A 19,529-nucleotide genomic window follows, 5' to 3' on the forward strand; every position below is an offset into this window, starting at 1 on the left:
TTACTTTTATGCCTGTGCTGAATAGTCTCATGTGCCTATTAGCTGGTACCTTGCAGGTCTGTAAACTTTTTCATAGGGTAAAGGCCTCAACGTTGTTATTTTGAGGAATAAACTGCTGGATGGGATATTGTAGTTATGAACTGATGGGAGGTAAGTAGCATCACAATTGAAGTGTCACATTGAGCTTTCCTTGCAATGATCAAGCCTTGAAACATTTGGTGGTCATGCAAATTACGCCATATAATAGCATTCGAATATATCTAATGTCCTTGAGGTAGAAAAGAAGTATTTTGTGATTAAGAGACCACCAATGTGGAACATCTGACCTGTAGGTTCCCGATCAACAAAGAGGGGACAGGGAACACTTAAAATCCCAAGACCCTTCCTCAAACTTTTGGTGTCTCTCTCTTCCCCCCCTTTCGAGAGGCACCCCACCTCATGGACTTCTCTCCTGGGGGTGCTTTCCTCCCTTCCCCGCTCACCTGGTCCCTTCTAAAATAAACTGTTCTGTCTGGAAAAAAAAAGTATTTTGGGCGGACTCTGCCTTTTATGTGTTCTCTGGCAATATAGTGTAGCCAGACAGTGCAAAGCTGGGCAGAAAGCCCTGAATTTCTGTCCTCATTGGTAGTGGAAGGGGCAACATTCTGACATGTAACAGTGTTCAGCATTTCTCATACGAGGAGGAATGGAGCCTCTGTGGAGGTGCTTCTGGGTATACAAGAAAGATGGAAATTGCATCATGCATGTTGGGAAGGTTCTGGTTTTAGGCTGGGTAACCCATAGGATCACCTACGTATGTGATCTAACTCCTCTGAGTTTCTGTGTTTTTTTTTTTTAATCTGTAGATTACAGAGTTGGGGAGAGGTTCAATGAAGTCATATGTGTGTGATCAGCCAAAAGATCCAGCATAGGGATTAAGTTATCATTAGTAACCTCAGTGGAGTTCTGACTCTGTATCAGGCACTACTGTTAAAACCCTTCAGTAAGGTTGTGATGATGATAGCCCACTGTTACCTCCCTCCCTTTTCAAATGTAGATATACAGATTTAGAGGTTAAATAAGCAACTCACCCCCAAGGTCTCTGAGCCAATATGCCAGGAACTTTTGAGAAAAATTAGCATACATACCAAATCACATGGACCAGCACAGTAGTTTCAGAAGTGTGCGTGGGCCCCAGAGTAACTCGAGGATGCCGAAGTACACAGTGGCTGGATCCCGTCCCCGAAGCTGCTGATTCAGGGGATCTGGGATGAATTTGCATTTCTGACACTTCCAGGTGAGGCTGATGCTATGTTCCTTCACTTCAGAGTGGTAGCTGGGCCACACGTTACTGTCACCATCTCCAATAAGAGTGAGTGTTTTGGTCTCCAGGATTTACAGTATAACTCCTCGCACCTGCCCTTACCCAGTCTATGTACTGCCTGTGTGGTAATTAAGTCAGCAGAAGTTCCTTTGTGAACCAGATCTGTGTTATGAATATTCCATCCCTGTCCTCAATTTCTTAAAGCAAGTAACAGAGGAAGTTGTTCTGAAATATGACTAAATGCGGTTACTCACCTGGCATTGGCATTTTCAGTGTCAGTTCCACAGCCAAAATTAACGATTTTAGATCGTAATTCAAAGAAAGTATTCTCCAGAAAAGAATCCATAGTATGATTTCAAGATAGAATTATTTCTATGACTCTGCATGTGGTGCATCTTTTTTTTTTTTCTTGATTATGTCTCACTTGGGAAGTGAAGGTGGGCAGAATTAGAAGCTGGGGGAACGTGTGTGTGGGTGACACGTGCTGCGCCAACCCTCAGGCTCAGTTTCCTTATCTTTCTGTTCTTACACCCCTCCTTGCCTGGCCGTGGTCCATGCCTCTGTCCACATAGAACGAAGACACTCGGAGCACTGTCTTTGCAAAGGAGCCTTTTCCAGTGTACCCAGCGCTCTCCTCATGTGACTCATGGGCACTGGCCATGGAGGGAGTCCCCTAAATTCCTGTCTTGTCTTCCTCTCTTCATTAGCATTCCTGCAGCATCCCCATTGAGCACAGGCGACCAACTGGGAGAGGTTTTGTAGATTTTAGTTAAGTAGAATCACTATAACTGTTATTACTGCCTTTGTTGTTAACTTAATTTTTATTTTTGTATTTTATGTTTTCTCAATGCTATGAATTTGACATTTTTGCTGTCTTTACTCACGTTAGCAATGGGATAGTTTTTTTTTTTTTTTTTGCAAAGCCAGGGTTGTTATTAGAATGACAAATACAAAATCCAGACTCTTTCTTTGGTCAAATTGACTTTGAGTGTCCAAATTTTATTAATGTAGACATACTTTATGCAATAAAATTTTCATTCAGCGATCTGATCTCTAATTTGAGTGCATTTTACAGTGCTGTCTAAAAAGGGAATTGAGCATCTTATTAGTGTTGATAATATAAGAAGCTGGATTCACAATTGTGTCACTGTTGCTGTTAGTCTGTTCTGCAGATGCTGTCCTGCTGCAGTGTGAGAAATAGATTTAGAGGCCCGAGATTTGGATGTTCCTTCTGCTTTCCTCTAAACACTGTCTAAATCAGCTGTTGTATAAGTGCTCAGCATTGAGCTTATTTGACTGCCCTGCACATCCCCCTTTATTTTTGTTCCATGCACATTGTCAATGAAAGGGCAAATAGCAATATATGGACACTGTCTTGGTAAGAGCTCAAGGAAGAGCCTGGGCCACAGCTTGGGCAGCTCCTCCAGGAACCCCTGGCCAGGCCCTTCACCTGGGACCCCTGGGTGTCCTCTGAAGGCAAGGGCTGGATGTCTGCACAAGCTTGCAATGTGTGGAATTACTGCTTCCAAATAGCCTCTAGATCATTCTACCTACACATGCTACTTAGCAATCTGTACAAGTCTCTGGGTGAATGAGAATCGGCCTGTGGCCTGATTGCCATCAGCCCCATAGATTCGATGTCCTCAGGGAAGGCCAGAAGAGTCTATTACAAGGTGATATGAGATCCCCTTCCTCCAGCTAGCTAGAGGACGATGTGCGATGTGGGCTTGTTTCTCTTAGTCCCCGTGCTGTTCCTCCTGGTTGCTGGCTTCCCCATTGCCTTTTGCATCTTGGCCCACATAGCACTGTGACCTCATCTTTCCCTGCAGACTGTAGTCTAGGGATGGTTGGCTCAAGTGAGCTGGCAGTACTCCTCAAGTGAATACCCTTAACATACTTCTTGTTTTAGAAGGGAGCATACGAGCTGTTGCACAAATGTGGAACAGGGACCCCTGTGCAGAACCTTCCTCTGTGCCATTGTTGTGCTTCTATTCAGAGGAACCATAGCCCCATGGTTGACGAACCGTTGTTCCTCTGGAGTATCCATTGTGCAGTGCTGGTGCTTACCTCAGGCAGTGACCGTTTGGAGCAGCTCCTTTCAGAAAGGTGTTCTCATAGGTCCTGTCTTTCTCTATTATGTTGGATTCCCTGATTTCCAGGGCCCAGTTTCCCAAGTCTTTGACCTCTCCATCCCTCTTACCTCTGTATGCAGCTGTGACCCACCAGTATCCAGAAGGCTTTATTGTAGAGCTAACAAAACTTAAATATCTTCCCATCTGCTGCTTCACTTCTCAAATGGCCACAATGGCTAGAGCTGGGTCGATCCCAAACTGTGAGCCAGGATCACCTTCTGAGTCTCCCACATTAGTGCAGTGTCCCAAGGCTTTGGGCCATTTTCCTCTGCTTTCCCAGGTCCTAAGCAAAGAGCTGGATTGAAACTGAAGTGGCAGTGACTCAGACTGTAGTTTATATGGGAAGCTGGCACCACAGGAATAGGACTAGCCTGGTCCACGTCCAACTGGCCCCAAATATTTTAATTCATTATTTTGCATTGTTAAACTCTGCTTTCATTTCTGTTATGCAAGTTTCAGGGCCCCTAAAATCTAGTCCTATTTTTGAGCATACTCACTAATTCATAGGGAATCCTCAGTTCACCATGGATCTTGACTGATTGGTTCATCTCCCTGTCTCTAGTTTTGTTTTTGAATGACAAATAATAATTTGCATATTTATAGGGTACAATGATGCTTTGATATGTGTATGTTTTATGTGATCAAGTCAGGATAATTAGCATATCCATCACTAGAAACATTTATTATTTCTTTATGGAGAGAACTTTTAAAATCTTTCTGCTAGCTTTTTTGAATTGTAAGCATTATTATTAACCCTGATCCCCTACCATGCCATAGATCTCCAGAACTTTCTCTGACTGTAGCTTTATGCTCATTAACCAGTGTCTTCCCATTTGTGCTTGTCCACCACCCTCCCCAAACTCTGAGAATTACTCTTGACTGTGAGATGAACTTAAGATTGTACGTGTATCCCTGTGCCTGGGATTATTTCACCCACCATAAGTTTATGCATATTGTCACTAGTGCTAGAAGCAGTTCTTTTTTTGTAGCTGATATGTATTCCATAATGCACACGCAGCATGTTTTCTTGATCCATTCTTCCATGAATGAATACTGAGTTTTTTTCATTTCTTGGCTACATGCATATCGCTCTGGTGGCTGCAGGGGGAGATGATAGCTTTCAGTATTGATTTCACTGCCTAGTGGGACTGTTGGCTCATGGGCTCATTCTGATTTTTAGGAGATGGAGCAGTGTCAATGTTGTTTTACATCATGGCCGTACAAATTTACACTTCCACAAGATGGGCTTTAAGTTTTGTCGCATCCTTTACGCCTAACCCTTCATCTTCTTCACAGTAGCCATTATCACAGGGCTGTGTGGTTTAATTCTCTCTTAGACTCTGTCCCAACAACCTGCTGTACGTTCAAGTTCCTCCACTCAGCCAACACGTAGTGGCTGCATGCCTGTTGTGTGTCAAGTGCTGGGAAAAGTAATTAATACCATAGAGACCTCTCTGCCTTTAGAGTTCATAATCCAGCTGGGGGAGCTCCTGTGTACCAAGTGGGCCTGTGCCACTCCTGGATCCCATTGCTGCTATCCATGCTGCTCTCGTCTTTTGCACACCTGCCTTTCTGCTGACTGGAGGCTCTCTAGGGCAGGCTGTGTCCTTTGATCTTGGTGTCCTCAATACCCAGCACAGTACATACTGGCAGGCTTAGTGATACCTGTGGAGAGAAGGAGTCCGTAACTAGTGGTAGCATTTTTGTAAGAGGAAGGAGGCAGCTCTGAAAACTTCAGGAAGTTCTTGGTGGCAGTATATAGTAAGAGTTGTGTACAAAATGGTAGTGTAGCAAGGCTTGTATGGCTCTTACTCGTTAGCAGTTGTTTTCAAAGAACCTGTCTTTAAAGCATTATTTGCAAGAGAGGGAGATAGAGACAGAAAGAGAGAGAGATGGATCTTCTGTGCATTGGTTTTCTTCCAAATGACTAACAACTGGGTCGGGACTAGGCTGAAGCCAGGAGCCAGGAACTCCATCCAGGTCCCTTTCTGGGTGGCCATCATGTGATACTTCCCAGGCACGTTAGCAGGAAGTTGGATCAAAAGTGGAATAGGGGTCAGCACAATGGCTCAATTGGCTAATCCTTCACCTCCACATAAGGCTTCCCATATGGGCAACACTGGTTCATGTCCCAGCTGCTCCACTTCCCATCCAGCTCCCTGCTTGTGGTCTGGGAAAGCAGTAGAGGAACACCCTCAGCCTCAGGACCCTATACCTACATAGGAGACCCAGAAGAAGTTCCTGGCTCCATATCATATCAACTCTGGCTGTTGTGGCCGTTTGGGGAGTCAACCAGCAGATGCAAGATCTTTTTCTCTGTCTCTCCTTCTCTCTGTAAATCTGCCTTTCCAATGAAAATAAGTACATTAAAAAAAAAAAAGAAAGAAAGAAATGGAACAGCAAGTACTCAAAGCACTACACTAATATTAGATGCTGTGTCAGATGTAGTAACTTAACCTCCTGTACCACAGCACCTGCTCAGCTCCTTCCTTCTTGATTGTGGGCTTCTTGGTCCCTGTCCCCGGTAAAGGTGCTGGTGTACCGTCAGTGACATTAGGAAGACTTTGAAAGTAAACTAAATTTCATGAACTATTTTGTCTCAGCCCATCTAGTAGCTTTTATAGCTGTGCAGATGAATCAAGGAAGTCCTAAATTCTTTATAAGCAGGATTTAATATTTCTCATTTCTTAAAATAGAATGTCCCAGACCTGCCCATTTCCTTAGTCTACTATTTCAAGGAGCGACATTCAGGATTTCAGCTGGTGTTAATATTTAATGAGCACAGACACAAAGGCAAGAAGCAGCTAGTAAGTTCATGTGACACTGACATGTCCAAAGGAAGAGCAGTGGAATCTGGGTGCCTTGGAGCTTAAGCTCTTCCATAGCTTTTGAGATTTTGTATGCATCTACATAGCTTGCTGAAGTTGAACACATTTTCTGAGTGGCTGCTTTCCGCGTCTGCTGGATTCCAAAGGAATCTCACTTTCCTGGCACTGAAAGGATTCCCTTTTTTTTTTTTTTTAAAGATTTATTTTATTTTTATTGGAAAGGCGGATATACAGAGAGGAGAGACAGAGAGGAAGATCTTCCGTCTGATGACTCACTCCCCAAGTGAGCGCAACGGCCGATGCTATGCCAGTCTGAAGCCAGGAGCCTCTTCCGGGTCTCCCACGCGGGTGCAGGGTCCCAAAGCTTTGGGCCGTCCTCGACTGCTTTCCCGGGCCACAGGAAGGGAGCTGGAAGGGAAGCAGGGCCGCCGGGATAGAACCGGCGCCCATATGGGATCCCGGGCATGCAAGGCGAGGACCTTAACCACTTGTGTCACCGCGCCGGGCCCAGGATTCCCTTGTGACCTGGAATTTCAGTTTGCATGATGTGGACTGCCAGACCCAAAGCTGTAAACACTGGCAGAGGAGTTAGTTTAGAAAATCTCTAAGAGATTTGGGGGGTTGGACCTTGTGGATCATACCCTTGGACATCCATGAGACCTGTAGGGAGGTGTGATGGCTGGAATTTTGCTGTACCACCAGCTACTGTGTTCCACATGTGGGGATTGGCAGGTTGTCAGTAAGCTGTGCCCATGTTGTCCCTTGAGATGAGGCCCTCTTTCTCCCTGACCGTGCTGATCATATGATCCTTGCCATCGGCAGTTCCACCAGTCTCCTTGGAGCCAAGGTTTTGTGTTTTGTTAGAAACTCTGTGGGCCCTGGGCCTCTCAGATTCCTTGCTGAACTGCCTCTGTCTTTTTTTCCTGGGAAGTGCCACATAGTGTCACATCTGTGAGCATTGTTTCTTGTGGGTTACTTCCTGCCTTCTCTTCTCTCCTTTGGAACCCCAAGTCCTGTGGCTTGCACAGAGCTGCCTCCTTGGGACTGCCTCTGGACAGCCTGACCCTCATGTGGTTCCTCTCAATCGTCCCACACATAAGCTACATCAGCGTCTGGTTTTGTTTATAATGTCCACATCTGGTTATGTCTTCTTTGGGCTGTGTTCCTGAAGTTCAGTGCCACCTTTTATACACAGTTATCTCTATGTTAGGTCTTGTTTTTCTTTCTTTGTACATTTCCCTGCCATTATGGTTTGTTTCATTTCATATATTCCTGGCGGGTAGAGGGAAGTTTTTGTGAACACATTGGTAAAATTGATTGTGTGGGGGAGTATCCCTCAAAAAGTCTTGAAAGAAAACTGTTATACAAACATTTAAATAAGAACTGCATTTATTTTATATATTTGCTTGTGATTTTTTCCAGTTTATGCCTTTTACATGCATTGATTCCACTGAGCCCAGACAGCTCAGCTTCCCTGACCACTGCTGTGCCGCCTCTATTTGATCTATATCATTGTATAATCAGATCAGATCCAAGGCTTGTGAGAGACGAAGCTTACAGACTCTAGGAGGCTTTCTTTAAGAAAAAATTCAGAATTTGATCAACTGAGTAATGGAAGTCAGTCATCATTTATTTAGAATTTGAACAGAAATCACAGCAAATAGATTTTAAAAAGCTAACCCAAGCCACAGTTACCAGAAGACCACAGAAACACGCTTTTTTTAAATCAGTGAACTTCTTTCACACCACTCTAATTCTTTATTCCCCATATTATTTCATATTGCTTTTTCACCTCTTCCTGTGATCATGATTTTGTATTATCATTCTTTACAGCAAGAGCAGATAATTCTTTTATATAATCAGCAAAAATTTGCCTTTTATTTAGAACAGCTCCTGCTAGCTTCATGTCTGGTAATGTCGCAGACATTTTAGGATTATAGAAAGGTCTTGGATTTCTTTTTTATGTGAATGGTTATGATTTGGGGAATTCATCATTATGAAGTGACTCATTTTAATATGCCCTTAAATAATTTAGGATCAAGTTCTTTGGGACATGGCTATATTGCCCTTTGGCCTCTGTTTTTGGCCTTGAATCCCAGTGTTGGTTTGACACAGTGAGTGTGCTCCTGGAAATATTACTAGACCCAGGTGTGCAGCAGTGACCAAAGCCACCCGAGAGGGAGCCATACAGGTAAGGGCCTTTAAGGTGGATTAGCCCCTAGTAAATATATCTTTGAATCCTGGGTTAGAGACACGCAGATACTAAAACCTAGGCTTGTCTGAAGGCACTGATAGTGGATGAGATGGACTGTTCCCGCACCCAGTGCCTGGTCAGATGTATCCGCAGTCAGGACTAGGACTAACCAGGCATGTACTTCTCAGGAAGGCAAAGGCTGCCTCAAAGGGCTGAGGAACGTGGTCCCCATTGTGATGAAATAATACTGTATGTCATGTTTGCATTGGGTTAAGACTTGGTTTTAGAGGAAAGAATCTGTTGCTAAATTATGTTTATAAAATAAGGGCTCGAGGAGTATTGTTAGGTGTCATAGTGAGAGGGAGTGACAGGTGCATGTTTGTATCAGAAACAGTGGCTATGGCATTGCATGCCTGCTGGGCCTAGAAACTGGAACCCAAGGAAACACACTTGGAAGAGTTCCCATTCTCATTCAAGGCTAAGAATCAGATGTAGTTGAAAGAATTGTTGTGGCTTACAGAAGGGTATCAAGATGTGCAAGGTACTGCAGGTTGGAACTGGTGGGCAAGAAACTATTCACTAGTGTGCCAGTGAAAGTCAGGGAAGATAAGTACCACCAAAGGGCCCCGAAAGCAGCAAACCAAACCAAACCAAACCAAACCCAAATCAATAAAGAACCCGAACCCAGGAAAGGCCTTCCTCAGCAGCATCTTTACCCCGCATGAACAGGTAGGAGGGACACATCCAGCCCTGTCTGTTGAAGAATGGCTTCTATGGCCTGCTGTGAGTTGACAGTTGCCATATAGAGGCCAGGAGAGAGCGCGACAGAGAAAGTGTCTGTCCCACCCTGAGTGCTTCTCCATGTGACCTCTGTGAAATGGAACTCCAGAAAGCTACATGTGCGTATTTGGGTTGTATTGGAATACAGGCATGGTTCCTAAGGAGACTGTTTTTAATCATGACCTTCTTTCATTTTGCCAACAAGCATTTACTGACTGGTTACTCTATGAAGTGTAACAAATAGAAATGGAATAGGAATGAATCATGTTCAAGATTGAATTAAACTAAATTGGAAAATTCCATGGCAGTTTTTATTTAAGAAAAATGGTTACCTCTTAAAAATCTTTTTGCCCTTTTTGAATGCACATTTTGAAATTATGCACATTTTGTGGGAGCTGCCTCCATTTTTATAATTATCTGTTATACTTTACCTCAGTGTACACTGTATAGCCTTAATGTTTTCAATGTTGCAGGTTGTTTTTTACTCTCCAGAATGCATTTCATCACATTAGGATAATTGTGCACTTGTCTTGGCTTTGCCTTTTTCCCTTAGCTTGTCAGAACATCTCTAAAGATTCTATTTGAATCAAGTAATTGAAGTTAAGCTTGAGCATTTAACAAGGATATTCCAAAAAATTATAGAAAAGTGGAATTGAAACATTAGTTTGATTCCAAAAGTTTCTTGAATCTATGTGTAGTTTTTTCAGACCACATGTTTTCCGTGCACTCATTGAAGACCCTTCCTAGGTATATACATGTATAGGCAGAGGAACCTTGACTACTGTGGCAGACAACTCCAGAATCTTAGCAACTAAACATAGTAGACACCAGTTCTTGTTCATGGAATGCTTCTGGCCTGGGTTGAACCAGGCCGCTTTGTGCAAGGTTACTTACTGGGCCAGTCTCCTTCCATCTCAGAGCTCCACTTTCTCCTGGGCTTTGGAATCTATGGCTGAGTCCTGGGTATGTAGTTGGCAGAGGGCAGGGCGTGTCACATCTCTTGACATTACCAAAAGCCAGTCTAGCTGTATTGGGAAGGTTTTGAGGAATCTTAGTTACAAATTCCAGTTTAGATGCCTTATCAGATATCCTGAATGTATTTTCTGCATGTAAATCATCCTTTTGATACGTATAACATTTGTTGAGATTTTTCCACTAATAGTTTAAAAAATGTGGGGCAGGCATTCATTGCAGTGGTTAAGATGTGGTTTGGGCCACCTACATCTCTTATCTGAGTTTCAGGGTTTGTGTCCCAGCTCTGTTTCAGATTCTAGCTTGCTGGCTATGTGCCCTTGGGAGGCAGCAAGTGGTATCTCATGTAGTTGGGTTCTTGCCACTCATGTGGAAAACCTGCTAGGTTCCTAGATCCTGGCTTCTGTCTGGCCTAGCCCTGGCTGTTTCAGGCATCTGGGGTAGTGGACCCGGAGATGGAAGCTGTTTCTTTCTGTTTCTCACAGAAATAAAAAATAAATTTTAAACTCTTGCAGCTGTTAGACTCGTTGACCACCAGGGAAAGAATAACTCCACTGAATATCTAAAGAGTTTAGATGGCCTTTATTTCACCACGATCACGGGCTTCCCTTCCCAGTGCAGCAGAAATAGACATGTGAAGTAGTGGGCTGCAGAGGAAGGAGAGCACAGAAGAGATGTGTAGGGGCTTTTTAAACTGTGCTTGACAGGGAAGCCGAAACAGGTCGCCTTGGCCCTTACTTGGTGAGGGAACACCATACTATGTGTTGGGGAACTCCAGGCAGACCCGGAGCCTTGAAAGGGACAGATAGAACTACAAGTTACTGAAGGAATGGCCGAACGTCCTAACAGCATACAAACCTTCTTTGTCTTTCTTGAAAGCAACTTTCATTGTCACCTGTTTCTGTTCCTTGCTGGTGGTTAAAAATAATACACTCTGCTTATGAAACACCTGGGAAGCACTAAACTTGTGGACCAGAATGTGTAAAGGTCTTTAATGTTAAGACAATACAGTAATGTACATCTGTACAGATGTTGCAATCACTCATTTATGTGTTGCAGGCCAAGCCAAAGCTCATTGAGCCCTTGGACTATGAAAATGTCATCGTCCAGAAGAAGACTCAGATCCTTAATGACTGCCTGCGGGAGATGCTGCTCTTCCCCTACGATGACTTCCAGGTAACCGCCAGTGGAACCCAGTGCTGGGGCTTCACAGTTCCTGTCTATTGATTTATTGTTCATGATGCTTAAAAAATGTTATTTACGAGATAATACTTGTCATTATATGTCCTTTGTGTGTTGAAATTTTTATAATTTCCATAAGGTATTATGTACACACAAAAACATAAAGAAGTGTATGTGAGAGAAAAGGTCGGGTGCGGGGGAGAGAGAGGAGATTGCATGAAGTTGCAACTCTGGTTTGATTTAGTGGGCACACGTGTTAAGAAATTGATTTAGGTTTGTGTTCAGGGTTTTTTTGGCCAGTGGTAGAGTCTACAGGAGGGGCATCCTGCTTGCAGTGAAAGGCTTTGCCCAGAGTGCGTGCTCCTGGAATCAAGCAGGAATGCCAGCAGGTCTGCTTCTCTAGGGTGAGGTAGGTAACGTGCTCTTCCCTGGAGGCAGTGTGTGCTGTGAGTTCCTGGTGATGCTGTGACACAGGAGTCAAGGAGTGAGGGTAGCACCCTTGTCCAGGAAAGCCCGTGCTGGGCAATGCCTGGAAGCCATCTGGTGTAGTTGGAGGCGTGGTTACTTCTGTCGCCCTCCTGTGACCTGTGAAATAACTGCTCCTAGTTCTCCCACCACCTTTCAGAGACTTCAGTTTAGAGCAAAGGTGGGAATTGTCACAGATGTTCTCTCTTTCTGACATGGGATGGAAAAATGAGTTCATTCTTTCCTGAATGATACTGCCTAGCTGTGATTTGGCAGCAAATGAGAAACAAAATAAAATGATTACAAATTATGCTGCATGTTGACAGAATTTCCTGTGTTCTCTGAAGAAGCAGAAGGTTATCTCAGGGTTCCCTGGGCATGATGGACATGTTCTTGGTACTCATGAGAGTCACAAAGTCATTTCTATTTTTGCTTTGAGCTTTGCAACTTAGACTACAAAGTTTTATTTGCAGATCTGAGATAACATTGCTTAGGAGGCAAACCAAAAAGCAAGATAAAGTTAATTTAGTTTCATTTTTAGCCCAAGGACCCGCAGGTTGGGTATTGGCATTTGTGCAGTCAGGTGATTGGATTTTTGCAAAAAACGCTTTGTCCTTCTTGCCTGTAATTATTTCTCTGGTGATACCAGGCGCAGATATTCTAAGAAAGGCAAAGAACACATCCACGTTTGCTGGCCGAAGATGAATGAACCGGTTATTTTCTGTTTGGGGAAAGTTTTGCCAGAGATAAATGGAGTTACATTTCAACTTTGATCCTCATAACAGTCATCGTAATGGTTCTCAGTGTGGGTCCTGGGCTTTGTTCTCTGACAGGCTTCCACTTTCTCATCAAGGGAAACGATTTTTACTCTGTTTTCTTACTACGTTGTCTCGGGGATGTTATTCAATGTCAGATTATCTGGATGAGGACAGGGCACCAGCAGTGCCACATTCTGTTTTCTAAGGCAGACAATAGGTAGAATTATCGTCGTGTTACTAGATGCAGAGGGAACACAGTAGGGCAGGGGCCATATTTTATTTCATAACCAAGGAAGACAAGTCAGTAGGAGATGGTCAGATGAACAGATTACAGAGAGTGATTTGCAGAACTACTCGTAAATAGTCAAGTTATATTAATGAACTATTAAAATAATAGAATTTTATGTAAACCTAAGCCTAGTATTAAAAACGATAATTTAGGGCTGGGCCCGGTGCAGTAGCCTAGTGGCTAAAGTCCTCACCTTGAATGTGTCAGGATCCCATATGGGTGCTGGTTCTAATCCTGGCAGCGCTGCTTCCCATCCAGCTCCCTGCTTGTGGCCTGAGAAAGCAGTTGAGGATGGGCCAAAGCTTTGGGACCCTGTACCCGCATGGGAGACCCAGAAGAAGCTCCTGGCTTCTGGCTTTGGGTTAGTGCAGCTCCAGCCATTGCTGCCGCTTGGGGAGTGAACCATTAGACAAAAAATCTTCCACTCTGTCTCTCTTCTTCCTCCTCTCTGTATATCTGTCTTTCCAATTTAATAAAAAAATAAATAAAAATAATTTACCAAAATATAAGTATGGGTAGTAATGTTACATTTGTACATTCCGTGAGTAGGACATGCATTGATATGGAGTGCTTGTCAGACCCTGTGTTCATCTACTGATTCTCTGGAAATGAGTTGTATGGAAAAAACATTAGTTGGATATACTTGCCTGAGGCTGAAAGAAATGTGTAACAGTCAGACGTGAAATAAATGTAGATTTTATAAAATTAAAGCAAGCAGTGCTGGACCTGCCCTGTCACTGGCAACAGTGTTTGGACACTCAGAGGTAGGCCCTGGAGCTTTGGGGTCTGTGCCATCTCTGCTCCAGCGTTCTCTTCATGTCCATTGTCCCAGAGCTGTCTTCTCCATCAGAGGCCTTGTGACATCCTGTGTCTTCTGAAACTGCTGAATTTCCCCCTCTGATTCTCCTATGTTCTCTCTTACTTATTGTCCACACTAATACTAAAGCGCATCGCCTTGACCTTTCATCTGAACACATATCCACCTTTTCTCTTCAAGGTTACTGTCTGTGCCATGGTCCTGAGGAGGCCCCAGGCCCCAGGGGTATACATCTGTGTCCTCCTCTCACCCTGGTGGGTGCTGGGCTAAATATCTACTACTATATTTCAGATATCTGCTGTTACCTTTCAGATGAGTATCTAAAAATTAGTATTATTGTGGACAACAGGTTATTTTTGTTTGATGTAAGAATTAACTGTTTTGACCAGTGCTATGGCATAGCCAGTTAAGCTACTGCTTGTAGTGTTGGGCACCCCTGAGGAGACGAGTTCAAGACCCAGCACTCAACTTCTGATCCAGATCACTAGTAATGCACTTGGGAAGACAGCAGCAGATAACTCAAGTGACTCCTGGCTTCAGATCTGTTTCACTCCAGCCATTACAGCCATCTGGGGAGTGAACCAGACGGAAGAGCTCTCTTTCTCTGCCTCTCCTCTATGTAATTCTGCCTTTCAAACAAATAAATAAAATCTAAAAGAGAGAGAGAGAAGAAGAAGTAAATATTAACATCTTGTGGCATACGAGAAAGTCCCAGTGGTTAGATTTGTAAAAGTGAGTGCTGGTTCATTTAGTTTGATAGAAACTATGCAATTTCTGGAGAAAAAAAGTAGTTGAAGTGGAGTCTTAAAAAGTACACTTTTCTGGGCCCGGCGCGGTGGCGCAAGTGGTTAAAAGTCCTCGCCTTGCACGCCCGGGATCCCATATGGGCGCCGGTTCTAATCCCGACAGCCCCGCTTCCCTTCCAGCTCCCTGCTTGTGGCCTGGGAAAGCAGTCGAGGACAGCCCAAAGCTTTGGGAACCTGCACCCGCGTGGGAGACTCGGAAGAGGCTCCTGGCTTCGGATCGGCGTAGTATCGACCCGTTGCGCTCACTTGGGGAGTGAATCATCGGATGGAAGATCTTCCTCTCTGTCTCTCCTCTCTGTACATCCGCCTTTCCAATAACAAAATAATAAAAATAAATCTTTAAAAAAAAAAAAGTACACTTTTCTGATAGTTAATGAACTTTTATTTTTCTTGGAGTTTTGTGGTTTTACCAGGTTCTTTTTTTTATGATTTATGTATCTTTGTTAAGAAGTTAGATTTACAAAAAGGAGAGATAGAAAGATTTTCCATCTCTTTCATTCCCAAATGGCTGCAGTGGCCAGAACTAAGGCCATCTGAGGCCAGGAGCCTCTTTTGGGTTTCGTATATGGGTACAAAGTCCTAAGGACTTGATCCATCTTCTGCTGATTTCTCAGGCCACAAGCATAGAACTAGATGAGAAGTGGAATAGCCAGAACACAAACTGACACCCAATTGGGATGCTGGTACTTGAAGGGGAGGATTAGCCAGGTAAGCCACAGTGCTGGCTCCAAGTTTTCTTGGAAACATCTGAGAAGCTATTTCATAAGCAAAAAATAGGTACATTTTAACAATTAGAAGTGATAACCTTTAGGTCAATGTGGTTTAGATCAAGAGATGTAAGTTGACTCACCACTTATGCAATGGCAAATGTTTATATAGCTGAATATAATATCCAAGACGCCTACTTTGACATGGGTTAATATTGACTCCTAATCATTATTCTTCTTCAAATGGAAATTTTTTTCTCTAATTGGAAAGGCAGATATAGAGAGAAGCAGAGACAAAGATCTTCCAGTCCCTGGTTCACTCCCCAAATGGCCACAATGGCCAGAGCTGACTCTTAACCAGGAGCCTCTTCTGGGTCTTCCATGTGGGTCAGGGTCCCTAGGACTTGAGTCATCCTGTATTGCTTTCCCCGGGCCCAAAGTGGAGAAAATGGAGCACAAACCAGCACCCATTTGGTATGCTGGCACTTGAAGGTGGAAATTAGCCAGTTGAGCCACAGTGACAGCCCCCAAGTGGACATCCTTTTAATGGGTCATGATGTGGTAGCTGACAGCCCTTAATCTTTGTGATCAAGCCACTGAATATGCATCTGGCCTTCACGGTCCTTGTATTCTGATTTTGTTACATAGCCCACTAATGTTTATGCGTTTATGCAAAGTGGCAGACAGTGGTGGTGAACGGTGAAAGTGGGATGGTGGAGGGCAGTTTATGAATATGGTTCACATTTGTACAAGTCAGCCTTTAGTGTCTGGTGGGGGCCAATCGAGGGCAGTGTTTGTATGGGAGAATAAAAAGAGCCTGATGCCTTCCCTTGTGGGTGTATACCAAAGAATCTGGAAAGCCAAACCTGGAAGATACTCACAGCATCTATGCACAGTTGCCAAGAGACAGAAGCCCCTCATGCGCCCTCCCCAGTTGAATGCATATCACAAATATGATTCAGCCCTAAACAGAAAGAGATCCTATCATCTTCTGCAAACTGGGTGAACATTGAGGATATTATGCTAATTAAAATAAGCCAGCGACTAAACGAAAAACACTGTGTGACTCCGCTTATATAAGGTACGTAGAGTAATTATATTAACGGAAACAAAAGGTTCCAGTGTTTGCCAGCATCTAGGAGCAGGCAGGATGGGAAGTTGCTTAATGAGTATGGCATTTAGTTCTGAAAGATGAAAAGTTCTGGAGCTGAATGGGGGGAGGGTTGCACATCAGAAGGTCCTTCATCCTTTTAAGGGTCTCCTTAAAAGCCAGGACTTCACATTTCATATTTTGTGTTCTTGGCTACAAATTTGAAAATACAGCACTCCTTTGGAGGATTTCTGTGTGAAATTATCCAAATCATTAGAACTTCGGGCAGAGTCAGAGTGCAGAAAGGTTGCTCCGATGATTTGCCTTTGTCTCTAAGTGTGTGTCAGCAGTGTCTTAGCATGAGGATTTTAAATGAAGGGTGGGAATACAGTGCAAAGAGAATTTGAGATGGCAAGTCCTGGACATTTTCCCCTTTGGAGACATTTTTGATACAGGAGAATCCCAGAGGTTCTCAGCATTGTGCAGAAAAATGTGGTTCCTCCATTTCCCTTTCAATAACATCCTGATTTTTATTTTTCCTCTGGTTCTTTTCCTCTCGGGCTTACATGGGCTGATAATGATCTACAAACCAGCGACCTGGGGAGGAAGCCAAGCCCCTCCACTCACAAAGGCCTGGAAGTCTCTGATCTCATTTCCCATCTGTCCTTTTGAAAAGAAAATATTTTTTACACAGTGTTTTGCCCTTGCTTATTTTCTTCTGTTGAATGCTGCCAAAAAATAATTTTGGTTTTTGGCTTTTTACTGAAAAGCATTCTTTTTACAAATTCCTCGAAGTTTTTTATTAGTCTGAACTCAGTGGCCAACAATGCAACTTTCCATCAACATTGTGGTTTCTGAGATATTAGTACATGTCTAGGATTGGGCCTACCTGAAAAAGTTGGAGAAGTAATATTTCTGAATTGACACTGGCCAAACCTTAAGGAGATGAGAATTTTAATTCAAGTTCAAGTAATGCCTCTTACAGAAGACACTGATCAGTAATGTGTTTTTTGTTCCTCACAAAGTTTACTTTCCAGAAGCACCAAGTTGTCAGGTGTATCTATGTATACTTAGGCCACTTGTGCAGGGCTCAGCTTCATGAACTCAGGAACTGTAAAGGTTGAGACATGGTCCCTGCTTTCAGTGTGCTCAAAATGCAGGAGGAAAAGGCAGGACCAATGTTAACACTGAGCAGCAGTGACCAGTGTTGGGACAGAAACAGAGTCCCTTGGGAATCTTGTAGGAATGTTAAGTTTGAGAGCTCAATGGCTCACCCACGTGCTGGTAGCCTCTTAAGTGGCTGGAAATGCTTAAGTCTGGCAGGCTAAGAGAGAACACAGAACTACAGAAGAAGATCTGGACTCACTTAGAGAAATGTGAAACTCAGGAGCCCTGGGGGCCAGGATCATGACAGGCTGCCTCGGGGACTGAGGCTCGGGTCCAGTGGATGAGAAAGAGGGAATCAAAATCACTGGCTACAGTGACCAGATGCAGGAGAGGTATTAGTCAGGGTTAGAACAGGAAGATGAGCTAGGGAGGAAAACTAGACATCAAGAGACTGAAGATACAAAATGATACAGGGATGTGTTTTAAAGCAAGGCTGTTTAGGCATCTAGAGGGGTTGAAATCAAGTCTTAGGGGGCAGTTTTGACAGAATGAGAGATGCTTTTGTTTCTAAGGAACAAGCAGAGGCAAGTGTGTTGATCCATTTGGACTTGGTTTGGGCTGAGGGAACTAATGAGGCTGGCCCAAGGCAAGGGAAGCTTCAGGAATGATAAGAGGAGGCAGGTGTCATGTCAGCAGGGTCATGGGTGAGTTCTCATTGCTGTGACCCTGCCCATACCCCTTATTTCTGTCTTACCTGCATAATGCAGTAACCTCAAGTCTTCTTACTCTGTCTGTGCCCTTGTCCCATCTCTATCCCTCCTTGGTTAGAGTGATGGTTTCAAAGGCCAGTCAACAGCATCACATCTGTGTTCAGAATCCCACAGTGAAGGCCATCCAGGGACCCAACATCCTGTCCCTGAGCTTGTCCACCTCAGGTTTCCTCCACCCTATCTCCCCACTTTCTGCTTCTTGGGGTCCTGTCTCCCTCCAGGCAGTCTCTTGCCGTAGAAAATTTTCTTTCTCTATGATGTCCTTCACCTCCTCCAAGCTGTTTTCTGAATTATACCTTCTCAGTGAGGCCCTTAAGCACTGTCACTTCTCAGACCCTTTTTAGCACTTGTGGTCCTCTTTACCTGGTTGTTTTGGCTTTTTCTTCCTCTTTTATCAGCCTTTAACATACTTTTGAGTGTATATTGGTGTTTGTTTATGTAAACTCCATGAAGCGTAGATCCTAGTTAAACATTCAGAATGCATGGTGCAGTGTTCAGCAACAACCGTGTTCATGGTGCAGTGTTCAACAACAAAATTAAATTATCAACAAGAATGAGCTCCTCCTGAGATTTTGATTAAAACAATTAGAGGGAACATTGTGACCAAGCAGATTAAGCTGCTGCCTATAATGCCTGCATATCATATGGGTGCTGATTTGTGTTCTGACTGCTCCACTTCTAGTCCAGCTCCCTGCTAATATGCCTGGGAATACAGAGAAAAATGACTCAAGTACTTGGGGCCCAATCCCACATGGGAAACTGGGATGCAGTTCCAGGCTCCTGGCTTTAACCTGGCCTACCTACAGCCATTGTGGCCATTTGATGAGTGAACTAGCAGATGCAAGACCCCTCTGTCTCTACCTTTCTCAGTGTGGTTTTTTTTTTTTCCCCATTTTATCATTATTGTATATGATACAGTTCCATAGGCTCTGGGATTTCCCTTACCCCCTACCCAATTCTCCCCACTACCACTGATTTCCCCTATATTATTACAATAGTATAGTTCTTCATAAAGAGTCATAAGTCCATCATTCCAGACATGGACAATAGTAGAGAGTCTAGCATCCTATTGTCAGGATGCATTGAGCAGTTTCATTGGGAGTCCATCTTTGATCTGGAAGTAGAGATGCATACTACATTGTATGTTCACATCGGGATATGATAGTCTCTATTACACAGTTACTATGTATCTCTATAAATGAAAAGCCATAAAATCAGCAACAGGAAGAAAAATAGAAGTTTGCAATACCAAGAAGTTAAATAACATACTACTGAATGACTAATGTGTCACTGAAGAAATGAAAAAGAAAATCGAAAACCTTCTTGAAG

General features: G+C 43.6%; 1 protein-coding gene across 14 annotated transcripts in view; it reads left to right on the top strand.

Annotated features, from left to right (window-relative positions):
* DOCK9 (dedicator of cytokinesis 9) overlaps window positions 1–19,529 on the top strand; it is a 279,755-nt gene that overhangs the window by 116,689 nt on the left and 143,537 nt on the right. For all 14 annotated transcript variants that reach the window (XM_040991194.1, XM_040991186.1, XM_040991184.1 and 11 more), the window contains exon 2: window positions 11,269–11,385. In XM_040991194.1, coding sequence (XP_040847128.1) covers window positions 11,269–11,385 — 117 coding nt within the window. The remainder of the gene's footprint in view (window positions 1–11,268; window positions 11,386–19,529) is intronic.

The sequence above is a fragment of the Ochotona curzoniae genome, unplaced genomic scaffold (genome assembly GCF_017591425.1).
Source record: "Ochotona curzoniae isolate NIBS_2020 unplaced genomic scaffold, NIBS_Ocur_1.0 contig_64, whole genome shotgun sequence".
Taxonomy (NCBI): Eukaryota; Metazoa; Chordata; class Mammalia; order Lagomorpha; family Ochotonidae; genus Ochotona; species Ochotona curzoniae.